The sequence below is a fragment of the Neomonachus schauinslandi genome, chromosome 2 (assembly GCF_002201575.2).
Source record: "Neomonachus schauinslandi chromosome 2, ASM220157v2, whole genome shotgun sequence".
Lineage (NCBI taxonomy): Eukaryota > Metazoa > Chordata > Mammalia > Carnivora > Phocidae > Neomonachus > Neomonachus schauinslandi.
Window position 1 is genome coordinate 117396510 of NC_058404.1, and position 25781 is coordinate 117422290.

The 25781-nt window shown below is 35.9% G+C and overlaps 1 protein-coding gene across 1 annotated transcript in view; it reads right to left on the minus strand.

The window, feature by feature from the left end:
• Positions 1-5157: 5157 nt before the first annotated feature.
• Positions 5158-25781, minus strand: part of TET2 (tet methylcytosine dioxygenase 2) — a 138946-nt gene continuing 118322 nt past the window's right edge. The window contains exons 7-11 of the mRNA XM_021680410.2: positions 23354-23504; positions 21497-21586; positions 14594-14731; positions 11845-12199; positions 5158-9944 (exon numbers count right to left, since the gene is read on the minus strand). Coding sequence (XP_021536085.1) covers positions 8449-9944; positions 11845-12199; positions 14594-14731; positions 21497-21586; positions 23354-23504 — 2230 coding nt within the window. The 3' untranslated portion in view covers positions 5158-8448. The remainder of the gene's footprint in view (positions 9945-11844; positions 12200-14593; positions 14732-21496; positions 21587-23353; positions 23505-25781) is intronic.

Below are 25781 nucleotides of genomic sequence, written 5' to 3' on the forward strand. Positions count from 1 at the left end.
TGTGAATTTTCCAACTTTCCTCTTATTACTGATTTCTAGTTTCATACCATTGTGGCTGGAAGAGATACTTGTTATGATTGGATTTCAATCTTCTTAAATTTGTTAAAACTTGTTCTATGATGTATCAGGTGGTCTATCCTTAGGGAAGCTCTGTGTGCTCTTGAGAAGAATATACATTCTGCTAATGTTGGATCAATGTACATGTCTGTTAGTTTGATTTGGCCTAACATTTGGTTCAAGTCTAACATTTCCTTTTTGATTTTTCCACCTGGATGATCTCTCCATTGTTAAAAATGGAATATATAAATCCACCACTGTTATTGTATTGTTGTATCATATCTCCCCTCAGATCTGTTTGTATATGCTTAATACATTTAGGTACTTCAGTGTTGGGTGCATATCTATTTATGATTGTTCTAACCTCTTGATGAGTTGATCCCCTTATTATATAATGTCCACCTTTTTCTCTTGTTACCGTTATTGGCTGAGAGTATTTTTTGTGATGACAGTATAGCTTCCTACTCCTATTCTTTTTTTTTTGGTTTCCACTTACAGGGAGTGTTTTCTCATCCCTTCATTTGAACCTATGTGTGTCCTTTAAGCTGAGTGTGAGACTCTTGTAGGCAGCAAATAGTCTTTTTTTTTTTTTAATCCATTATGCCTTTCCATTAGAGAAAATTAATCCATTAATACTTGGAGTAATTATTGGTAAGTAAGGACTTATTAATGCCATATTATTCTTATCTGGCTGTTTTGAAGTTCCTTTTTTCTTTTCTTCATTTCTTGCTGCCTTCCTTTGTAAGTTGATGATTTTCCATGCTTCCATGCTTCCATGATGAATCCAATGCTTTGATTCTCTCTTTCTTGTTTTTATCTTTATTTATTGTAAATTTTCGCTTTGTAGTTCCCATGAGGTTTATACAAAACACTTTACATATAAAGGCTATTTTATGCTATAACAATTTAACTTGCATACAAAAACACTATCCTTTTACCCCCCTTTTTTAAATAAAATTTATTTTTTAAAATAAAACAATTTACCATTTTTTAATCATGTATTCAACAAATTGTTGATGCTATAGTTATGCTTTTGTGTTTTAACCTTTATTCTAGAGTTAAGTAGTTAGCACACTACCATAGGTGACAGTAGTAGGGTATTCTGAATCTATGTGTGCTTACCTTTACCAATGTGTTGTATATTTTCATATATTTTCATGTAACTAATTAGCATCATTTTGTTTCAACTTGAGCTCATTTTAGCATTTGTTGTAAGGCTGGTTTAGTGATGATGAATTGCATCAGCTTTTGTTGATTAGGAAGGCCTTTATTTTACCTTCAATTCTGAAGGAAAGCTTTGCTAGGTAAAGTATTCTTAGTTGGCAGCTTTTTTTTTTTTTTTTTCCTTTTAGCACTTTCAATATATAATCTCATTCTCTCCTGGCCTGTAAGGTCTCTGCTAAGAAATCCACGATGGCCTTATGGGGGTTTCTTTATATGAGAGATTTTTTTTTTCTCTTATCTCTTTAAATGTTCTCTTTGTCTTTGGTTTTAGAGTTTTGTTGTTATGTGTCTTGGAGAACGTTTTGGATTAAAATATTGAGATGACCTATTAAGAAAAGAATTGAAGGGGAGGGGATGAAGGAATGGATAAAATAGATGAAGGGGATTAAGAAGGGCAAACTTCTAGTTATAAATAGGGAATGTACAGTATTAGGGAATATAGTCAGTAATATTGTAATTACTTTATATGGTGATAGATGGTAACTACACTTATGGTGATCATTTCTTAATGTATAGAATTGTCAAATTGCTATATTGTACACCTGAAATGAATATAATACTGTAAATTACACTTCAACAAAAATTCATCATTATCACAGTTATCCATTATCCTTTAAGACACAAATCAGTTCATGTTCCTCCTCTCATGAGAACCAGAACTCCTTTTCTCTGTCCCTTTTCTTTTTCCCCATGGCTTTTATCTCCATATTTACTTTATTCTGTGTCTCTCTCTCCCAAGTAGAAGATAAGCCCCAAGAAGATAGGGACTTACTGGTTTGCTCATTGCTAGATGCCTAACTCCCAGAAATGTGCCTGGCACCATTTTTCAGAGTGGGAACTTAAAAAAATATTTGTGAATGAATTAACAAATGAATGATTACATAAAATCAGAGTGTGGGAAGGGTGATCTCTAAGGTCTCATTCAAATCTGCTTATCCATGATTTTGTACAGTGAATATGTTTTTCCTCTTTCTCACTAATGACTTGGAAATATGTAAAATAAAGCTTCTATGGTAAAAAACAGACAACTTCAGCTGAACTAATTAACATAATTATAATAGCTGGCTTTTTTTTAAAAGTTCTTTTGATGTGCTTTAAATAAACTCATTTATTCCTCATAACAGCCTTGTGAGGTAGGTATTATTATTTTCATTCTCCAGATGGAGAAATCGAGGAAAAGAGAGAAAGTATTGGCACCTAGCCTAAGGTCCCACAACTAGTAACAAGCAGAGCCAGAATTTGAACCCAGAGCTGTAGTTCTTTATTGTATGTCATGGCCTAGGGAATATAAAAGTGAAGTTCTTTTAAAGTTAATGAAATACAATATTTAAAACATAGCCAGTGTCTCCCTTCCATTTTAACATACTCTGCTTTAAAAATATTTTGTAATATGCATATTTGAAACGTGGATATTGTAAACACTGATTCCATGTAATATAAATAATAGAAATTAAAATATAGTTTCCTTAATTTATTTTTTCTCTGGTTGAATTTTTTTTAACTTTTCTTTTAAAGATTTTATTTATTTATTTGAGAAAGAGAGGGAGAGCAAGCATGAGCAGGGGGAGGGGCAGAGGCAGAAGTAGACCCCCCACTGAGCAGGGAGCCCAACTCGGGGCTCGATCGCAGGACCCTGGGATCATCACCCGAGCTGAAGGCAGATGCTTAACCCACTGAGCCACCCAGGCACCCCTCTTTTAACTCTTAAATTGTTTGGACTTTTTTTTAGTCTTTGTGTATTTGGTATGTTAGAAACTGTCCCATCATTTCAACTATGAGTTTTCACACAGTAACTAGAGGATCATTAACTTGTATGAAAATCAATTTGAGGCTTTATGAGATCACCAGACAGGGGATTATTTCCTCATTTTGTCACTGTCTCTCTAGCTTTGAGGTTCTAGTAGTGCTTCTTCAAGAGCTTTTACACTGGTATGTAAACCCATTTTGTCAGGTGAGGTAATTTGGGCTCCTGCCCTTAGGGAGAAAGGAGAGAGGCTGCAGGAGTCAGCTAGGGGAGCACTGAGGTATGCTCAGTGGACTGAGTCTTCTAGCAGTAAGCAAAGGAGCGGGAGGGAGATGAAAAATTTTGTGAGAATAGCTGTTTATTCTAGTGTGTGCTTAAAGCTTTACATTCTCCTTAACCCTCACCACATTTCTGTGAGGGATGCATTATTTTACTCATTTTTACAGATGAGGCTGATGGCACACAACCAGTGAAAATGCAAGGCTGAATCCCAAAGCAGGTGCTTTCTACTATGCTGTTACTTGTACTTCATTGTATTCCTTAGAGCCAAATCAAGAGCTACCCATGAGGGAAGGGAAGGGTTAGAGCACCAGAGACATCTTAAGTTTCAAGCAACAACACCCAGATTTCTATTAATGTGACTATTCTGTGTAAGGAATAAAAGCAAGTGCTCAGTGGATATGCCCACAAATTCTTAGTGATTTAAATCCTCTGAATTCATTCTTATGGGGGTAAGGAAGAAGTAGAGTGCCTTTATGTTAACTATTTTACTCACTAAATCCCATTTCAGTTTGAATTAAGAATTGATTAGAGAGTAAAATGTCAAATTGGGTAGAGAAATTCCTTTTGAAACATAAAAGGAAGCCCCGAAGAAAGCATATTTGTTGAGTGTGTATGTGGGAAAAATAGCTGCTCCTTTCAGGAGTGTGTTGGACTAGACAAACACAGAAATTTGTGAGAAATTGCTGGGTAAGAGAGAGGGAAATGTAGGCAGGTGGCCGCCAATATAGGGAAACAAAAGTATCTTTGTTCTTTGAAACTGAAGAGTGCTGCTAACACTGAAACAATCTCTAACTGCAGTTAATTCTCTTCTAAGCGTCTTTTGTGAACTCTAACAACTAGAGAGTGTGCTCCCAGTGGAGGGAGGAAGGCAGAGAGAAAGCACCCTGAGCCTCAGTGGTGAGCCCAGTGACTGGTTGGTGAGCAAGTGTCTTCACCCAGCAAGCATTCTCCCCTCACATTGACTGGAAAGAAAAGATGCTCCCCCGGGCTTCCTCCCCCCCCACCCCCAATCCCAATATCCTCAACTCCAGCTGCCCTCTAACCCAACAAAACCGATTTAAAATTCTCAGCAGCTTGAGGAGAAGGTCCTTGATAAATAAGGCCTTTTCTCGCAGTCTGATTGTCACACAGCTGATGGAGTAGAGAGTCAAAGAGTCGGGAAGGGGTCAAAGCTAAGCTAGAATTACCCCAAACAGGGGGAGGGGTTATGACAAACCAACTGAAGAGACTGAGGCAAGGAAGAAGGGCCTCAGTGAGACAGGGGAGCTGTGTGCCCGCCTGCCTGCCTGTAAAGGTTCATTCTTGGCAGTATTTCCCAAGGGGGCAAGGGGCAGGTAGAGCTTCTCTCGCATTCCAGTTCACCTGCAGGCTCCTAAGCAGCAAGTCTGCCTCCACCTTCATTTACAGCATCACCAGCCCCTGGCAGCCCAGGTCAGGGTCAGTGTGGCACCCTAGTGGGAGAAGCTTTGGAGCTCACAGAATCTCAAATTCCCCTCGCCCTGGGCAATGACTAGCAAATCTGAAAAGTGGGAGGTTCCCGAAGTTCAGCTAGAGGATGGAGGGTCAGCAGAAGTGCTGTCTGTCGCGCCATCCCTAATACTGGCTACACACACAAAGCGAACAGGCTAAAGTAAGCTGGGGGGAAAAAAAAGTTGCATATCTAGGCTATTTCACTAGAGAAAAAATTTGGCTTTAGTTATCCAGATACTATTTTAGGTACAGTTTAACAAATAACCATCTAAAAAGTATCTTTAAAAAGCAATTTCTTTCCATTCCCTTTTGTCTCATTGAAGTAGCAGCGGTTCAGGCAGTAAACAGAAACTTCAACGAAGATCATACTTAGAGTGCATTAAATAAATATAAATTTTATTAAAAACACTCACATAGCGTTATCAGGAATGATATAATAATAAACGCTTTCAAATAACCTGCATTCATAACATTACAATACTTACAGTATTTATAACCATCCTCAGGTTTTATAGACAAACCGAACATGAAAATGAAATGAAAGTTTTAAAAAAAGCATAGAAAAATGCACACAGAGTTCATTATCTTAGTGTCAAACTGCAAAAGTTTCCTAAACAAGTTACCCACTAGCTTTAGAAGTGAACTGTACAGCACTGTGCGTCAATCAAGATGAAAAATTCATTCAAGTAAAGTTGACACCACTCAGAAGCATTTTCAAGTATGGCTATATAGTTAACCTGATATTCCTATATAAGCAAATTGGAGATCTGCTTCCATTCATTCTAACTGAGGCAGGTGTGATATTTACAATTATAGATCTGATATTTACAATATGCCACTAGATTTCCTCTCCTCCTCCCTCCCTCCCTCCCGCTCTCCAAACCCCGAACTACACTTCTTGTTCCTGTTGGGCCAGCAGTTTGACAAATGACAGTGGATGATGCAGAAAGCAGACATTCATATAGGGATGGCTGACTCAAACCAACAGATGTGCACGGACTAGCCAGATATTTGGGGTTGGATACATGGTGTATGCACAATATTGAAATCATGTAGTTTGACATATGCAAACGTTTTTAAAAGGTTTGTAAATTGGTCACAGCCAAAAACTGTGGGGCGATTTTTTAAAAAAGACAAAAGCCATGTTACAAGGACTTGACCAAACTCCAAGGCCTCGTTTAAGAATTTATTTGAAATGTTAGAAAGCACAAATGTACTTAGACCAAAATGTAATTGTCCAGTGGATTGCACGCCGCACCCCTACGCGTTCTGCCTATGGAGGGAAGTCCTCGTGGCCCTCTACTGTATTGGCTATGGGGTCAAAAACTCTTAAGAGTGTCGAGAGACTCTAGCCAACGGCCACTTGCCAAACTCCTGCCTTACAATCTTCCCTTTATCAACTCAGTGCATTCTATTTTTATGTAATTCTTTTTTCCTGCTTGAAACAGTCAAAAGATTTCCCCAAACTTTTAAAATGCTTTACTTTACAATAAAAAGAGCCAACAGATTTTACAAAATTAGTTTTAGTTACATCAGGACATATACAAGTAAAATAGGAGGGATTCAAAATAAAAGGGTTAAATCCCTGAAAAAAGAATATATTTATTAACCTACAACAATTTTACATAAACACAGGTGACATGTTGGCATAAGGAGAACATGAGCTGAAATATCCCTGAATTTTTAGAACGAAAGGTTGAAGTTCAAGTTATACTTGCTAAGAAATCAAGTATTGAAAAAAAGGTATGCTTTTTTTTTTAATAATAATAATAACAATAAAAAGACTTGGAAAAAAATGATGGTACACGATGCTCTAAGCTTTCACTCTCAGTTCAATATCCTATTGCCAAACTAGTGTTGAGGTATATGACAAGTAGGAACATCACTCAAACCTTTAATGAATTCTTAGCTCACATTATGATATATTTGTAGCAGGCTGAGTAGCACCATCATGATGTGAATTCTGCTTCAAATCCATATATATATATATATATATATACATATATATGTATATAATTTTTTTACAGTACTAAAATACTAAAGCATTGCGTTAAAAAAGTTTTGTTTACAATTTAATTTACTTACTATACATCTCTTTCACTTCTTTATACAAATTAATGATTTAAAACCACCACAGCAAACCAGCTGCCTGTTTTTTTCTTTTTAATTAACAGATTCACATGGAACTAACCCTGTTTATTCATCTTATGCAGGCATCAGTCTGCTCAATCTTCCTGGAAAAGAGGACACTTAAGCTAAGAAATGACAACATCACAATGTACAATTATCAACACAAAAGCAGACTGCCATTCGGTTTGCTGAAGAGCATACAGATCCATAAAATAGCATCAGCTTAAGTGAACTAGCTTTGTTATGTCTGTAGCATGTCGTTATTACCTGCAGTTAAGAGAAAATTCCTAAAACTACATATTTGAGTAATGAACTTGTCATACATTGTTGTATAAAACTGTTTTACAGTATAGCATGTGAGATGAGCACCAGAAAACACGTGTTGTGGACTAATGTATTCCCTTGAATCCAGTAAGCCCCGTTGCGGATTTAACTGGCTATATTAAAAATGGACACATTGCTCATCAGCAGATGCATGGCTAAAAGCAAAAATATTTTAAAAGCTTTCCTTGTTTCCTTAAAAAAAAAATCAACTTTGCATTCTAAAATGAAAGTAAACTTTTTTTTTTTTTAAACGTCTCAGTACCTTAGCATTGTTCAAGTTGTCAAAGCTTAGGTAGACAAAGTGCTTCTAAAACACCATTTAAAATATTTATACATATACGTGTGTGCACATATACATATGTGTATACATATATGTACATATATACGTTTATTGTCCTACAAGGACTTCACTGGATGAACAAAATCCAGAGGCCTTTAAATGTCCGCATTTAAAAAAAAAAACAAAAACCTCGTGTAAGAATAGGTAATTATGCTAAAAACTTGAATGAAAAGGTACCCCTATTATTCAAGGGCATTGGAGTACACAGATAGCATCTTGATGATATAAAGGCATTAAATTTTCAATTGTTAAAGACACCATTTTCTTAGCACCATTTCTTAGAACATCCGAACAAATTCAGTGTTTTGCTGTCTATTCATTTATGCTTTCTGTAGCTATTCTGATAAATAAAAGTTAATATTAAGATTACAGTAAAAACTGCATGTTAAAAAGCCATAATTCCAGTATTTCAGTACATTGTATATTCAGCACCAGATGGTATTTTAAAATTCCTGCCCCTGTAATACTACAGTACTTGTTTGACTCGTGTTCCATGACTATGCAAACTTGGTATTATTAAAAGTGGTCACAGATGTGTAGAGTTGTAAGGGGGAAAAAAATCACATTTACATATCATCTCGTCCAATAATAGAACCAGTGTTTAAAAATGTAAATTGTGGAACACTTTCTTCCCCACCTTCTTTTTGCATAGAATGCTTTGGTCTTTGCCTAGGTGCCATCTGTGACCACTTAGGAGTCAGTGGAAATTAAGTGCTATGGTAGGATGACCTCTCTTTTTGCTGGTGAGCTGAGGTTCTTCCCACCACATTTGCCAGGAATCCTGTGTTCGTTCCCCACTGCCCCCGTCATGAGAACTATACTACGGACAGGTTGGTTGTGGTCTTTTCAAATGAGGTACCCACCACAAGGGGAGACATCATATGTATCTGTTGTAAGGCCCTGTGACCCGAGTGAAGGCATATGGAGATGTAGTTACTGTGGAGTCTGTGGTCACGGACATGGTCCTTTCAGCAAGGGACTTGATAAAGCGCAGGTAAGTGGGCTCGGAAGGTTCATGCGGCTCAGTGGGCTCCCGTTTCACTTTTTTGCCGTGGGTTTTCTGAGGCACATAGTCTGGCCCATACTTCTCACACTCTTCCTCTTTCTCTCGGGCTTTTTCAGCCATTTTGGCTTCCCAGAGCGCCAAGCCATGTTTTGGCTCATTCATGCTCTTATGCTGGTAAAAGACCAGCGAGATCCTGGTGGGGTGATTCCTATTGGGATTCTTTAAAGGGGTTGTGGCATGAAGCTCGCGCTTGGCACACTCAATGAGAATTGACCCATGAGTTGGAGCCACAGCCACTCCCCCAATGTCAGGATCTAGAAAGCTCTGCTCACTGTCTGACCAGACTTCATCATTGTCCTCGGGGGCAGAAGGCTGCTTTTCCTGGTTACTGGCATCCTGTAATTTGTGTAAGCCTTCTTGGACAGAAGCAGTTCTATCATGGCTAAGACCTGGAAGCATCTTAGAGAACCCATTAGCTGTGTGGGAAAGCATGTCATTTTCCTTGTTTGGGAGATGCAGGGCATGAAGAGAGCTGTTGAACATGCCTGGAGCTGCACCGTAGTTATGGATTATGTGAGAAGATGGGGGATGTTCACCATTCTTATAGTCTATGTTTGGATTGCTCAAATTGGGTGGTAATCTAGAGGTGGCTCCCATGAAGTGGCCATCCATCTCATGAGTGGAATAGGGAGGAAATGTCCCTACATGGTGTACATTTGTTTTAAGAGTACAACTGCTAAAGGCATCTCCCTGCATAGTTTGGTTTCCATAACCTAAGTACTTAGAGGAAAAACTCTGGCTATTTCCAAACCTCGGCTGGTAAAGTGTATGGATGGGTGGTAAACTTAGCTTAGAGAGAGGGTCTTGGTTTGGGTACCTGTATAGATCCATGGGCTGAGACTGGGCAGAATAGGAACCCAGATACGGGGAGCAGCTGTCCACCGATACATTTCCATTGCATTGATATGATGGATATTGATTATTCTGGTTCAGAAGCCCAGTGTAGGGATTCATGGGATTAGAAGAATTCAAATATGAACCTGTAGCTTGGGATGAGGTGGAATAGAGGTTCATAGGGCTGGCGCCTCCATAAATATCTGCAGTGTGTGAAGAGCCCGGATAAGCTTGGATAACTGGATTGGGCCGCCTCATGTACAGATTGGCTGATCCAGAGGAACAGTAGGAGTTGCCAGACTCGGACTGAGGGTTATTCGTCATGGGGTGATGCTGGGGCTGCTGCTGCTGCTGCTGGGGTGGCTGTTGGGGTAGCTGCTTCTGTGGCTGTGGAGGTTGCTTCTGCAGCGGCGGGGGTGGGGCCGGGGGCTGCTGGGCCTGCTGCATGACTGGTCCTGAAAGTCGCAAAAGTTCTGTGGACAGTGTAAGAGAAAGCACACAAATGTGTCCGATTATTATTTTACAGAAGCTAGTGAGGATGCTTAAACGTATGTGAGAACCCCTGGTAAGATGATGCAATACCCATCGAACAAGGAGGAGCAAAGTCAGGGTTCTGATCACTGTCTGGAGTAATTTTTTGTCTAAAGCATTAGATAAAACAGCAGATCTCTACAACAGTACAATTTGGTAAGTGAAGAAAAATGTCACAAACATCCCAAAGCTGTTTCACTGAGAGCATCGTGTTTTCTGGAGCTTCTGTGCATCTGACCATGCCACACTCTACCTGAAGTGCCCTTCTCCCTCCACCCCACCTCCCTGCCCTTCCTTGGCACAGTCCTCCCTTCCTCAAGGAAGCCTTCTCTGACCTCATCTTCTAGTGCATGTATAATACCCACTGCAAACATACAGATAGAGCAATGCTTCATAATGTATGGTAATTATGCATTTTTTAGTCCTCTTCTCCCACTGATGCAAAGCCGTTCCTTGAAGGAAGGGACCAGGTCTTATTTTACTTTATTTTTCCACTGCCTGGCATGCAATAAAATTTGTTAAATAGTTGGAAGTAGCATAAAATTTGTTACAGAAGATGCAGCAATGCTATGAAGAAAAGAATGACCTTCACCTAACACCCAAAGCATATCTTATATAACTGGCAAACCCTATCTACACAGTTATCAATAAAACTTTAAAGTAATTTTCAGCTTTGTAAGTGAAAATTTTAAGTCATACTTTTATTTCATGACCTCGTAAAAATCTATATATGAGAAAAGAACAAATAAATGGAGCTGTAATGGCAGTCCTGAGCACTGAAATGATTATTACAGAAACCAGTTAGGAAAGACTGGAGGCAAAGTTCTATCCGATTATACTTTGCAGCTAACTCAAAGGAGACCTTAAGGAGTGAATAGGATTTACTTCTCTTAGTGTAAGTCAACCAATCAACAATTTTTTGTTAAGCATCTTTAGCATATTATTCTAAATTACTTAGTTTCTCTAGGTTTTGAGATGAATTGGTAGGGGAATTTGACTTGGTGAAGCAAAGATGGTTGGTTCTAAGCAAACTAGTAGACCAAGCTTAAAAGATAAACCTTTTTCTTTTGTTAATGGCCAGGCCAATACCATTTGTAAGATGTGGATATGGACATTACATTGTATGGCTTTTTATAGCAATTAACTGAAGACATAAACAAGGGATTTTGAAAGGAAAGTATCAACTTAGTATTGATAAGTAATGCTCTGTTGCTACTACCACAGATGTGATCCGTTTGGATGGGTAAAAGCTTTAGAAGATAACTACATGTTATGAGGATACCCCTCCTCAACTCAGACTTAATGTGGCTAAGGAAAGGATCTTCTCCTGCCCCTGCTCCATAAATCCTATTTTCAAACTTCTTATTTCAACAAATAGTACTGTTTTAGTTACCTAGGCTTAAAATGTTGAAGTCAATCTTAAATTTTTCTTCATCTTTGTTCCAATGCTTTGTCAGCCATGTATTGCGAATCATTTTGGGCGCATTCACTTCTATGATTTTTGCTAAGTCTTCATTGCTACCACCCAAACTCAAGCTTTTCTCTTGGTTTATTGCATCTGTCTCCAAACTCATAGCTCCCTTGCCTCTAATTTGGCCTCCTGTCACTGCTAGATTAACACTAATTTCACCATATCCCCTCATAAAACTCCCATTTATTATAGAATAGAATCCATACTTCTCCATTAAGCTGGGGTTGAGGGTGCAATATCTCATTACCATCTCCAAGAGCAAAGCCTGGCCCTTGGGACTTCAGAGAAGATTCTGGTTCAAAACTTAAGGCCCTCATTTTGAGCATAAGTTTCAGATAACACAGATGCATGTTGCTTTACATTAAATTTACCTGCCAACTGTTTAGCCTGGCTTGCATTTTCAGTCTGTTTTGTACGAGATGAGGCTGACTTTTCCTTTTCATTCTTATTTGCGCTGTTTTCCAGAGAGGAAAGCTTTTCAGCTGCAGCTTTCTTGGCTTCTAGCTTCCTTTGTCGGCATGTCTTGACTGGCTCTGCTAACATCCGGACTTTTCGCCGAAAAGAACTCAGCACCTGAATGGCACCATTTTGTTTCTTCTTCTCTTGAGCTTCCACACTCCCAAACTCATCCACGTCAGAGACTTTGTAGAGAGGCAGAACATGGAGCTGCTCATCCTCAGGTTTTCCTCCAATTTCTCGATTGTCTTCTCTAGTGAGGGTGCATACCTGGTAGGGAAATAAGACAGTACCGCCTCAGTTTCAGTCCAAAAGAAACGTGTGTGTGTGTGTGTGTGTGTGTGTGTGTGTGTAACTTTCTCTCTGTCAGTATTTAGATTTGTGGTGGTGGTCTCCTGGACCAGATCAGTGACAGGCGTATTACCATGAACCACATTGTCTGTTCTTAAGGGAGGTTGCATTAAAATGGTACAGGGAGATAGACCAGTCCATGTTGACTTTTTTTTCCCCTTTTCTTTTTTTGAGTCTTGTCAGGAAATGTTACCAGTGGTGACTTTGTTCTTCAAATATATTTTTGATTCTAAGGGAAGAAGCAACACTCCCACCAAAATGGAGCAATCTCCCACCTTTCACACTTGAAACACAGATGTGAGAGATGTGAAACCTCTTCGAGAAAGGGCTAGAAGTTTCTTCCACCAAATGATTTCCTGTTTTGCTAGTTATCACAGTCACCTAATCTCATACTTTTGTACACAAAGAAATTTCACATCTTTCCTCACACCAGACTCCTAACTCCCCTTCACTGTGCTTAAGACATTTCCACAAGCTACCAAAGTGAAATCTAAATAATGTAAAACTGAAGATATGGTTGCTATAGGGAGTATGTAACTCAACTCTGCATCTACCTTCCTCTTCTCTCCTTTTCTTTACTTGTTAAGCCTAACTTACTGTTGTTCCTCTCTCATTTCTCTTCTAAGCTATTGCACCATACAAGGGGCTATTCCAAAAATGGGTAAAGTCTATTGCGAATCTCTTGCTTTGCTAACTTAATGTCCTTTTTCTCTTTTGTTAGCCACAGTCATATTGGTGTTGATGAGAGATTATTTGTTGGCTTTAAAATAGTATTTAGTGTTTTTGAGTGATGCAGAAAACAACATGATCATGATTATTTAAAGTGCAGGAAATAGAAAATTACTGGAAGATACTCTTGAATGTGATCATAACAGACTTACCTTGATAAGTTTAACACGAGATGGGACTAAAACGAGTTTTTCACTTCCAATACATAAGTCTTCCAAATCCACGTCTCTGAGCACTTGCCACCTTTTCTCACGTGTGTCCCTACTCTGTTCTTACCTAGTGCTGCTTTCCCTTGCACCTTGTGGAAACTGTGACCTATTAGAGGCAAAGTCCCCTTTACTCAGAACCTTTCTCATCTCTGCCTTCTCTCCATCACCTTGCTAGAGTGAAACATGGCTATCTTTAGAACCTACTATGGCTCTGATTATCATTTTCTTCCTAGAATCTAGCTTAGCCTTCTAATAGTGAGCAAGTGTTCAACACATGGTTAGTGACGATTTTAGATACTGTGGATGATAAGCCTTCTTGTTGGTCCTCCTGGATCAGAAGTCCACATGCTAATCTGCTTCACAGCCAGTTTTTGCACGGCCAGTGAACTAAGAGTGTTTTTTGCATTTTTAATAATAATAAAAAAATAATGTGGCGGAGATCCTATGTGGCCTGCGAAGCCTAAAATATTTACTAGCTTTCCTTTAATAAAAAAAAAAAAACTTTCTGACCTCTGCTCTAGACCATTAAACTAATACCTTTTCTGCTTCTCAAAAACTTCATACCCAGGTTCCGTGAATTACTTCCACTATTGTTTACCATCTCCCTGGGTTCTTGTCTACCCGAGACTATGACTTTGGTCTCTGTATTCTATTTTTCATCTTAAGTCTCATTGGTTATCTTCCTTAACTATACATATATCCATGTTGATGACTCATTAGGTAGATTAATTTATAGTTTCTTCACTTAAACTTTTTCATTCTTTATCTCCACCCCGGTTTCTCTCTCTCCATGCAAGGCCACACCGTGGACTCTCAGTGTTAAACACTGCTCCACCCTAAGACCACATTCATTTTCTCCACTTACGAAGACCTCCAATTATACGGCCCAATCTACTTCACCCACTATGCTATGTAGTTAAAATGGGCTCTTCTGTACTTTGAATTTTCTACAGTAGTTACTATGCCACAGAAGGGTATTTTTCATTTGCACTTCTCTCTGCAAGGTGGACTGGTGCCTTGACTTGTACACGGCTCTTTACTTTACTGATTATAACCTACCAGATACCTGACACTGAATTTTGAAAGAACTTTTGGCAGCTAATAGTAGCTGGCAATGCACAGTCACTGGTTTAGCTTTACATCAACATTTCCATGCTTTTTCTGTGCTTGTCAACAGATTTCCAGTAATGTGCCAACCCATTATGAGAGTACTAGATATGCCAAACAAGGTCACCTTTGCAACAGCAATTCATTCATGAAAACACTTGTGCAATGATACCTGTAGAGAACATATTACTCTAATCACATGCTACTAACTTGCAGCCTTCCACTCTTTCACAGGATGTGCTGCTAACCTGTCCTGTGCCCCACTTACCAATGTGCTGCCATTCTGCATGTTGTGTAAGTCCCTATGGGCATGAGCGCAGAAGTCTAAACATGCAGTGACCCCTGAGAATGGTCGGCCTTCCTTCAGACCCAGTCGGCACTCTGGTGCTCTGTGTTCATATTCAATCTGAAAAATAAAAGTGTGCGTGTGAATGGGGACATACTTAGGCATTTGAAATTCTTAGGCTACATTTGAGAAAATAGTGTAAGACCTGTGTACTGAACAGGTCAAAAGACTCCTTAGTATTTTGGCTATTTAGAACTTAAAAAAAAAAGTTGCATATTTTATATCCAGAAATACAACAGAATGACACAAAATAGGCCAAACATTTTGATATGGTAAAGTTTTTATTTTACAGTCTTGAGGTATAATTGATATATATTAAACAGCATATATTTAAAGTGTACTACTTGATGAATTTTGACATGCATATATGTAAAACCATTGCAACAATCAAAATAATGTACATAGCCATCACTTCCAAAGTTTCCTCCTTCCCCTTTTAATTCACGCTTCCTTTGTTCCCAGGAAACTACTGATCTGCTTTCTGTCACTACAGATTACAGATTACTTTGCATTTTCTAGAATTTTATATAAGTGGATCTATTTTGAGTAAATTTTTATATATGATGAAGATTAAGAGTCAAGGTTAACTTTTTTCCATATGGCTATCCAACTTTTCAAACACTACTGGGTAAAAAGATTATCCTTTGCCACTAAATTGCCTTTATCAAAAATCAGTTGACTGTTCATGCTGGATCTATTTCTGAACTTTCTATTCTGATCTTTTGGTATATAACAGTGTGTTGGGAGGTATCACGGTCTTGATTACTAGTAAATATGGACCCTTAGTAATCTTGAAATCAGGGAGTAGAAATCTTCAAATTCTGATATTTTTGAAAATTCTTTTATTTCAGATCCTTTGCATTTCTCTCTATATATTTTAGAATCACCTTGTCAATTCCTTCAGAACACGTGGTAACATTTTGATAGGTACTGAATCTACTGACTGACTTGGGGAATGTAATATATCTTTCCAGTTTGGGTCTTTTTAAATTTCAGCAATGGTATGTAGTTTTCAGTGCACAGGTCTTGTACATTTTTGTCAAATGTCAAATTTTTATGCCTAAGAATTTCATATTTTTTATGCTATTTGCTATTGGTTTTCACTACAATTTTTAATTGTTTATTGCTAGTACCTAGAAATACAATTCATTTTTTTATTTTGCAACTTTGCTAAACCATTTATTAGTACTAGGAGTTTTTGGTAGATTCTTTGGGACTTTTTACGTAGATAAGCATGTTGTCTGCATATAAGCACACTTTCATTTCTTCCTATTCAATCTGTATGCTTCTTGTTTTTTTCTTGCCTATTACCCTGTCTAAAATTTTCAGTTAGATGTTAACAGAAGTGGTAAAAATGGATGTCCTTGTCTTGTTTCTAGTCTTAGGGGTAAAGCATTCAGTCTTTCACTATTAATTATGAAGTTAGCTTTTGGTTTTTCAATTATGCCCCTTATCAGACTGAGAAAGTTCCCTTCTATGGATGTTGAAGATTGCTAAATGCTTTTTTCCTCTATCTATTGAGATAATCATATTTTCTCCATTACATTGGCTATTATGGTGAATCACATTGATTTTTGAATGTTAAAACATTCCTGAAATAAACTCCATTTGGTCATGATGTATTATCCCTTTTACACATTGTTGTGTCTAATCGCTAAAATTTTGTTAAGAATTTGCACATCAATATTTATGAAGAACAATGGACTATGTAATCTTTTTTCTTTAATGCCTTTGTCTAGTTCTAGTATCAGGTTATTTCCAGCTTCATAAAATGAGTTGGAAGTTCACTCCTTTTCTATTTTCTAGAAGAGTTTCCACTGAATTGTTATTTCTTCCTTAAATAATGAGTCAAGTTTGGAAGGGAAATTATCTGAGCCTGGAATTTTTAGAAAAGTTTTTAACTACAACTTCAATGTCTTTAATAGATATAGGATGATTTGTGGTATTTATTTTTTTCTTCAGTAAGGTCTGGTAATTTGTATGTGTTTAAAATTATTTATGTATGTATGTATGTATGTATGTATGTATGTATGTAGAGCACAAGCACAGGGAGGGGCAGAGAGAGAGAGAGAGAGGGAGAATCCTAAGCAGGCCCTGCACTGAGTGCAGAGCACAATGTGGGGCTCAATCTTATGACCCTAGCTGAAATCAAGAGTTGGATGCTTAACCAACTGAGCCACCCAGGCACTCTGGTAATTACTGTCTTTTAAGTACTTTGCTCATTCCATATAAATTGTTGAGTTTATTGACATATAGCTTTAATAATATGTCTTTATTATTCTTTTAATGTCAGTAGGATCTGTAGTGATGTCTTGTCTCTAGATATTGGCAATTTGTGCCTTTTCTTTTTTCCTGATTGAATTGACTCAAAGTACCAGCTTTTGGTTTCACTGATTTATTCTCGTTTCCGCATTTCATTTCGTTGATTTCTGTTGTTTAGTTTTTCATTCCTTCCACCTTTTAGGGCTCAAATTGCTCCCCTTTTCCAAGTTTCTTAGAGTAGAAGCCTGGATCATTGATTTGAGGCTTTATAATTTTCTAATAAGTGTTCAATTCTATAAATGCCTCTCTAAGCGAGGCATAATAGCTTCATCCCGCAAATTTCAATGTCATGGCTTCATTTTCATTCAGTTTGAAATACTTTCTAATTTCCCTGTGATTTATTCTTTGGCTCATAGGTCATTTAGAAATATGTTGCATATATATATATGTATGTATGTGGGTGTGTATATATATATATATTTTCTTTTCTGCTATTTGTTATATATTTGTCTTATCTTTCATTTGGTTCCATATTCCTTTCTTTTTTTTTTTTTTTAATCCATATTCCTTTCAAGAACCTTTTTGGATTGATTCCATTTTTTTTTATCTCTTTACTGATGGATTAGCTATACACCCTCGCCCCCCCCCACCACCAGTGGCTGCTTGCCTTAAGGTTTACAGTATATTCTGTCACTTCTCACAGTCTACATTCAAGAAATAGGATACAACTGTATATATAACATGAGAACCTTACAACAGTATACTTTCAATTCCCCAGCCTCTATGCTACTTCTATATGTTATAAACTTCGAAATGCATTGTTTTTTAAATAGCAAATTATCTTTTAAAGAAATTTTTAAAATAAGGAAAAAGGTTTTTTATTCACATATCTACTGTTTATGATGTTTTCCATTCCTTTTCGTCAATATAGATTTCTATCTGGTATCATTTTCTTTCTGCTGGAGGGCTTCCTTTAACATTTTTAAAGTGTTATTAGTCTGCTCATGGTAAATTATTTCACCTTTTGTACGTTTGAAAAAAAAATATTTTGCCTTTACTTTTGAGAGTTGTTTTTACTGGGTACAGATTTCTAGGTTGACAGTTTTTTTCTCTTTCAGTACTTTAAAGATGTTTTTCCTCTATCTATTTTTCTTACATTTTTCTCTGATGAGAAGTTTAACTTTAGCAATGAGACTTTAAAAATGAAGGAACAAAGCAAGGGAAGAGCATTTAGATATGAAAAATAAGGATAATATATTCAGTTGGGGGAGGAGACAAAAATCAAATGGTAGGTTTTGACAGCATCCATAATCTTAACAGGTCTTCCCCTGTACTGTGTGGAAAGATCACGTAGCTATTTTTTTGATCTCTATTAAGACATATTAAGACATACGGATGAACATTACCACTAGTAGCGACCACGCAATGTACAAAACACCTTATCCATTCACAGCCATTGATTGATTTAATTTAGATAGACATTACATCTATTTTTTATGTATTTTTTTAATGTATGAGTATTTATGTATTTAAGTTTTTTATTTTTATTTTTTTCCTTTTCATTTTTTTATTTAAATTCTAGTTAACATAGATGGTAAAATTAGTTTCAGGTATAGAATTTAGTGATTCATCACTTACATATAACATCCAGTGCTCATCACAAGTGCCCTCCTTAATACCCATCACCCATTTAGCCCATCCCCCACCCACCTCCTTCCATCAACCCTCAGTTTGTTCTCTATAGTTAAGAGTCTCTTATGATTTGATTTTTTTCCTCTCCATATGTTCATTCATTTTTTTTTAAATTCCACATGAGTGAAATCAGATGGTATTTGTCTTTCTCTGACTTATTTTGTTTAGCATAATACACTCTAGCTCCATTCACATCCCTGCAAATGGCAAAATTTCCTTCTTTTTGATGGCTGAGTAATATTCCATTATACATACATATTATAGAAGAATGCATAACATGAGATCTACCATTAAACAAAGTTTTAAGTGTCCAATACATTATTGTTGACTATAGGTACACTTGTTGCAAAGCGGATCTCTAGAGCTTATTCATCTTGCTTAACTGAAACTTTATGCCCATTTATCAGTATATTTATTCAAATATAAATACTGAAACACATCTAAAGAGTTATACCTAATCATCTTGTTAAACTTAAATTTGGGGTACTGTCATATTTTGGATATTCTAGGTTTGGTTAATGCATAAAATACTGCAAACATAATGTAATTGGGTGGAATATCAATGCTTAGAAAATCAGGTGTATATGACACCATCTATAATAAGAATCAAAAGAGTAAAAAGAACATTAATGCTCTGTTATTCTGTCCTCTTTCCCCAGCTAAAACCATGTGATTAATAGCACCTATAATAAAATTTATTCAACAGAAAATGGCCAACATTTTACAACAGTACCAAGCATCCCATATACTTTTGTGTGATACTTACCAAAGTAGATAAGGTTGTAAAATAACAGTATTAATCCTACTACTATTAACAGCATTTAAAATATTTTTCATAGACATCATATGCATTTCTAAAAACTTAAGTTGTGATATAAAACAACTTTATAAACAGATCATTATTTAATTTGCCTCTTTTGCTCCCACTTAAAAAAGAAAGAGTAGAGGTTTGAGGAAAGTGTTAAAGTCCATAATTGAAACAAGAGTAGCTAAATCATTAAATTAGTATTGGTCTCCCTGTCTGTCTCTGCTATGTAAACTAATCTAATCCCATTAGTCTTTAATGTTATTAAATGACAATTGTTTGCCAAATGTACGCTTCTTCATACTTCCCTGTACCCCCTGCTGCTGTGTACTCTGCTTACGTTCATCACCTTCAGCTTTCTTCCATCTATCAGTCTCCCTCTTTCCTTAAATCTTTAACCTCTCTTAACTATATTGTGCCTACCCCCAGCATTTACTTCACTGGTTTCTCATCCTCCACTCCTAAAATGACAGTGTGTTGCCTAAATGCCTAAAATGCCATCAGTAGCCTCTTCTCTTTATAATCTCCACTCTGAAAAATTGCATTCACTCCTATGTATTCAGCTTCAACTACTTGCATTTTGACAATTTCCAAATCTACAGTGCTAGTCTGGATTTTTCTCCTGATTTTCCATCTAATTATTCTAGAATTATGTCAAACATATTATGTCCAAAATGAAATGTATCATTTCCCCCTTTTGCCCCCAAACTTACTTTTCCTTACTGACTCCAAATACTAGTTAATAGAACCATCTGTCCAAGCTAGAAATTTGGTGGATCCTGAAATTTACCTTTTGCTTGTCCTCAGATCCAATTGGTCACTAAGTTCTGTATGTTCTACCTCAGATATTTTACATACTTATTTTCTTTATTCTATCACTACTGCCATTTCTTTAATTTAGGACTTTAACATCTCTTGCCCAATGACTACACTAGCTTACTTCTCCAATTTAATCTTACACTAACCTAAGTTGTATTTCATTTAATTTGGCTTGTTGAGTGAACTTTTTTTTTTTTACATTTTTTATGTTATGTTACTCATCATACAGTACTTCATTAATTTTTGATGTAGTGTTCTTTTTAAATTAAATCACCCTCCTCTGCCCCCAACACACACTTAAAATGCCCCAATGGTAGCCTTCTTACATACAGGATAAAGTTCAAAGATTTTTATATGGTCTCCAAGGCTATTTGTGATCTTAGTTGTCTCTACTTTCAGGGAGAACTTTTTTGTTCCTTCAGAAATGTGCATACCTCTATTCCAGCTTTAACTGCTATTTTACGTACCTGTCTCCTCTAAAGAAGTAATTCCTTAAAGACAGAAACCCTACATTGCTCTTTATGTCCACAGTGACTAAATACAATATCTAGTTTATAACAAACATATATGTATATTTAATATATGTAACATATACTAAATATGGTATCTAGCTTATATCCATTTAATGCTTCTGTTGTTGATGTTATAATGACAGGGGAGACGTTACAGTTTTTTTTTCCTTCTTCATGAACATTTCTGAACAAATCACCTAGCCTTCCAAATAGGTACAGCCTAGAACACACCTATAAAATAGGAAAAAAGATGTTTTTGCTTGGTTCATGGAGCCAAGGCCAATTAAAAAGAAGAGAATCCAGCAAAATCTGATATATCTGGACATATGTATGTACACTTACAAAGCCGTACACTCATAGCTTAATATGTATAGACATATGTGAAAACAGTTAATATTAATAGGTGGTTAGAACCTACAATTTGGGCCACATAATTTTAGTTAACCATCAAAGTCTGTTTACAGAAGAGATATGAGAACAAGATTAGTGGATAGAACAGCTTGTGAGACTTAAAAGCTCATTATCTTTACAGATTAAAAGACCAAAAATATGCTCTTTTGGATGATATAATTCTTATGTACCAGAAACAGAACATTGTGGCCTCACTAATTGGGAAGAGGAAAATTTAGAACAATAAAGGAAAATCATTGCTTCAAAAATATTTTTGGAAGTAGGTAGGTCATCAATAATAAGTAAACTGTTCCAATCATTGTCAATAATTTTTAATAAACTTACCTGATTATTATATGCATCAGGTGCAAGTTTCTTGTATGTTGGTGCCATAAGAGTGGACAGGTTTTGTAAATGAGACTCCAGTTTCTCTTCCTGTATAAAATGAATAACTCTACTTATTAAATTCTAAATCCTTTCTATATGTAAGAGATGCTATCAGTTAAATTTTTCCTGCTACATCTTAGATCCAAATGACAATATACTGTGTCTTTCTTATTAAATAAAGTTCGTTAACATGACTATTTCTAAGTTTGTATGTTATCAAAATATCTAGCCCTTTGGTATTTTTATATTAATCAATTTTGTACTCTGCATGCAGATATTTGGCATTTTATAAATATAAGCCTATGCTAGTAATAGGATAAGGAGAATGAAGCCATATGGTCTTAAAGAGGTCACATTCTCCACTCCTTCTCCAATCAGCTGCCATGGAAGATGAGCTATTGAAAGGATTTGTTTGGTTCATCTATTTTCAATCTTTATATTTTTAAATGTTTATAAAAATAGCATTCAAAATTTGAGGAGATCTTTCAACTGAACTAAAAATTAGTAGATGCTTCAAATATGGATAAAACTCTCAGAACTAGAATGTAATGTGGTATATATGCAGAACTTTGTAAAGTTTACTTGAAAGGAGAAATGTTCAGTTACACTCCCTCCTTCCTACAAAGAGCAGATTTTCCAGGTAAGATGCTTATAAAATGGTAGGTGATAATACCCAGTTATTCCATTCATACTTAGAAGTTCTCATTTCACAGTAACATTTCTCCAAAAAATCTTAAGATGTAAGATGTAACTACCTGGCAGAGTTATACTTACTTGTAGTTTAGAAGGTGAGAAGGTTTCTAAGCCAAGCTCTCCTACCTACCTGAGGGAGGATGTTCCTAGCCATCCCTTGGATTTGCTTTATATTAAATCTAGTGAAAGTGATAAACATTTATAAAATAGTGGCAAAACTCTCCAGTATGGAAAATTAAAGTAGCTGTGATATGTAAAATTGCTACACTTCATTAGGCTTATTAAGTATTTGTATTTTTTATGAAAAGGGACATCTAGCCCATTTGATATAGTTTATTAAAAATATCCTGTGAAAAAATTTATATCATGATTTCACGAGTTTTTGTACTTTACTAAATTTCTACTTATAGTCACAAATAATAAAGCTAACACATTTTTTCATATAGAGGGAAATATCAATATTATAATATACATAGTATAACTATATAAGGTTCACAGAGTCACTAAAAAATTGGTCATATCTAAATGGTAAACATTCGGGGGTTTTTTGATTATTCAATTAGCATACACTAGAAGCTATACCCAAAAGTTAAAATTGATATACATCTGTAAGTTATATTTTGAGAAATTTACGTTAAAATCTAAATGTTTTAGTTACTTGAACGCATTCATTATGATAACTTTAAACTATCAAATCTTGTGGTATGAAAATGTGATGAGAAGTGGTCTCTACTGAATGTGGCAGTGATGGGCATGACCTCTGTAATTCAGGTTTGAAAAATGAAAGTTTTAACAATGAAATGTTAACACTTGGTTTTAATACCAGTGATGGCTGTTTAAAACTCTGGAATTAACATAAAAGATAAGTACAAAAGGCCATAGGTATGAAGAGTTTATATTGTTCAAACTTTACTACTTTGGTATCACATGGTTATTATTATGCTAATTTTATCAAATATATAATGTGTATCTACCGTATAGCTAAAATTCTGATGTACCTCTGAGATGAAATTCTCTATGTTAATGAGAATTTAACAGAGTATGTTATACTGTTCACTTCATCTGTACTCATCAATTCTCCCCCCCAAATTAAAGAGATTATATATCAGGAAGTAAACAAACCTCTTTTGGGTCATCCCCAAGCAGCTTAAATTTTCTTGGAATCTTGCTTCTGGCAAACTTACATCCATTGTAGTACATGCTCCATGAACAACCAAAAGAAAAGGAGGCACCACAGGTCTCGGGATCCAGCCCTTGACAGGCACAGGTTCTCCTGAGGAATCAAAGGACCAAGTTCATAGGTATCGATATCGAACATTTATCTAGGCTACCAATCTTGTATTCTGGATGTCTGCATGCAAAAATGAGTGTAAATTAGTTTTAAAAGAAGTTTATATTAAGCTTGCCATAACCACATCAGAAAAGAACTATTTTGATTTTAAAACACAATTTAAACAAACTTTTTATTGTAGCATAATATACAGAAAAAGTACACATAATTTTACAGCTTGCAAATGCTCACAAATAAAACATACCCAAGTAAGTAGCACCCAAAGTAAGAAATAAATATACACTAGCACTCCACAATCTCCTCTATACTTCCAGGCATTGTCTATAACAATAACTTCTATCAGAAGAGTTTTGCCTATTTTTATATTATATATATAGTGTACTATATGTGTGTGTATGTATATATGTATGCATAGTTTTGCATATTTTTATAATATATGTAGTATATATATACAATTTTGCTCACTCATATATATACTATACTAAATTTTTATTTTTATTTATATAGTATACCATGTTTTTTATTTATGTATGTAGTACAAAAATGGGTAAAACTATATATATATGTATATATATATGTACACAGATACAACTATATTGTATAAGCTTACTTGTGTCTTGTTATTTTTGTTCAACATATGTTTGGGATATCCATCCATATTGTTGCATATAAGTGTACTTTTTCATGTATTTATTCATTGAGTACAATTTTCCATTTTATGAATATTTCACAAAATAACCATTCTACCATTGATGGGCATTGGAGTGCTTTCTAGTTTTTGGCTAAAATACAGTATTGTGACTTTATAGCCTAAGCGAGATATATCCTAAGGGCAATAAACAGAAAAAACTAGCAAAGAACCCAACGAACAAAAATGATAAAATAACCTACTAGGAAAACTTAATAGGTATTTTTTTTTCAGCTTTACTGAGGTATAATTGACAAATAGTAAGATATTTAAAGTGTACAAAGGGATTTGATGTATGTGTACATTGTGAAAGGATTTGCCCACTGAGTAAATATATCCCTCACCTTTTTATGCCCCCCTTTTTGGAAAAGAACATTTAAGTTGTATTATTTTAGTAAACTGCAATTATATAATGAAGTGTTATCAACTATAGTCTCCATGTTACACATTAGGTCCACAGACCTTATTCATTTTATAACTGAAAGATTGTACCCTTTTATCAACCTTTCCCTATTTCCCTTACTCCCAAGCCTCTCACAACCACTTTATTTTTTTATTATTTTTTAAGAATTATTTATTTGAGAGAGAGAGAGAGAGCATGCACAAAAAGGGGTAGGGAGAGGAAGAGGGAAAGAATCCCAAGCAAACTTCATGCTGAATGCAGAGCCCCATGTGGGGTTCAATCTCATGACCCATGAGATCATGACCTGAGCAGAAACCAAGAGTCAGATGCTCAACAGACTGAGCCACCCAGGTGCCCTCACAACCAGTTCTCTACTCTGTTTCAGAGTTCAGCTTTTTTGTTTTTCTTTTTGATTCCACACATAAGTGAAATCATGTATTTGTCTTTGTCTGGCTTATTTCACTTAGCACAATGTCCTCTAGGTTCATCCATGTTGTTACAAATTACAAGATTCCCCTCCCCCTTTTAAGGCTGAATAATAACTTGTTTTCCCTCTCCTTCCATACCACATTTTCTTTATCCATTTACCCATTGGTGGACATGTAGGTTGTCTCCACACCTTGGTTATTATGAATAATGCTGCAATGAAGTGCAGAAATCTCTTTGAGATAATGATTTCACTTCCTTTGGATGTATACTCAGAAGTAGGATTGCTGGGTCATATGGAAGTTCTATTATTAACTTTTTGAGGACTATCTATACTGTTTTCCATAGTGGCTGTAACAGTTTATGCTCTCACTAATAGTGTACAAGGATTTCCTTTTCTCTACCTTCTTGCTAACATTCTTGTCTTTTTGGTTCAAAGATATGCTAACAGGGTCAGGTGATAGATGATATCTCATTGTGGTTTTGATTTGTATTTCTCCAGTGATTAGTGATGTTGAACACCTTTTCATGTACCCATTTGTCATTTGTATGCATTCTCTATAAAAATGTCTACTCAGGTCCTTTGCCTGTTTTTTTTTTTTTAATTGAGTTTTATATATTCCTTGTATATTTGGCATATTAGCCTCTTTCTAGATACATTATTTGCAAATATTTTCTCCCATTCAATAGATTACCTTTTTTTTTTTTTAAAGGTTTATTTATTTATTTGACAGACAGAGAT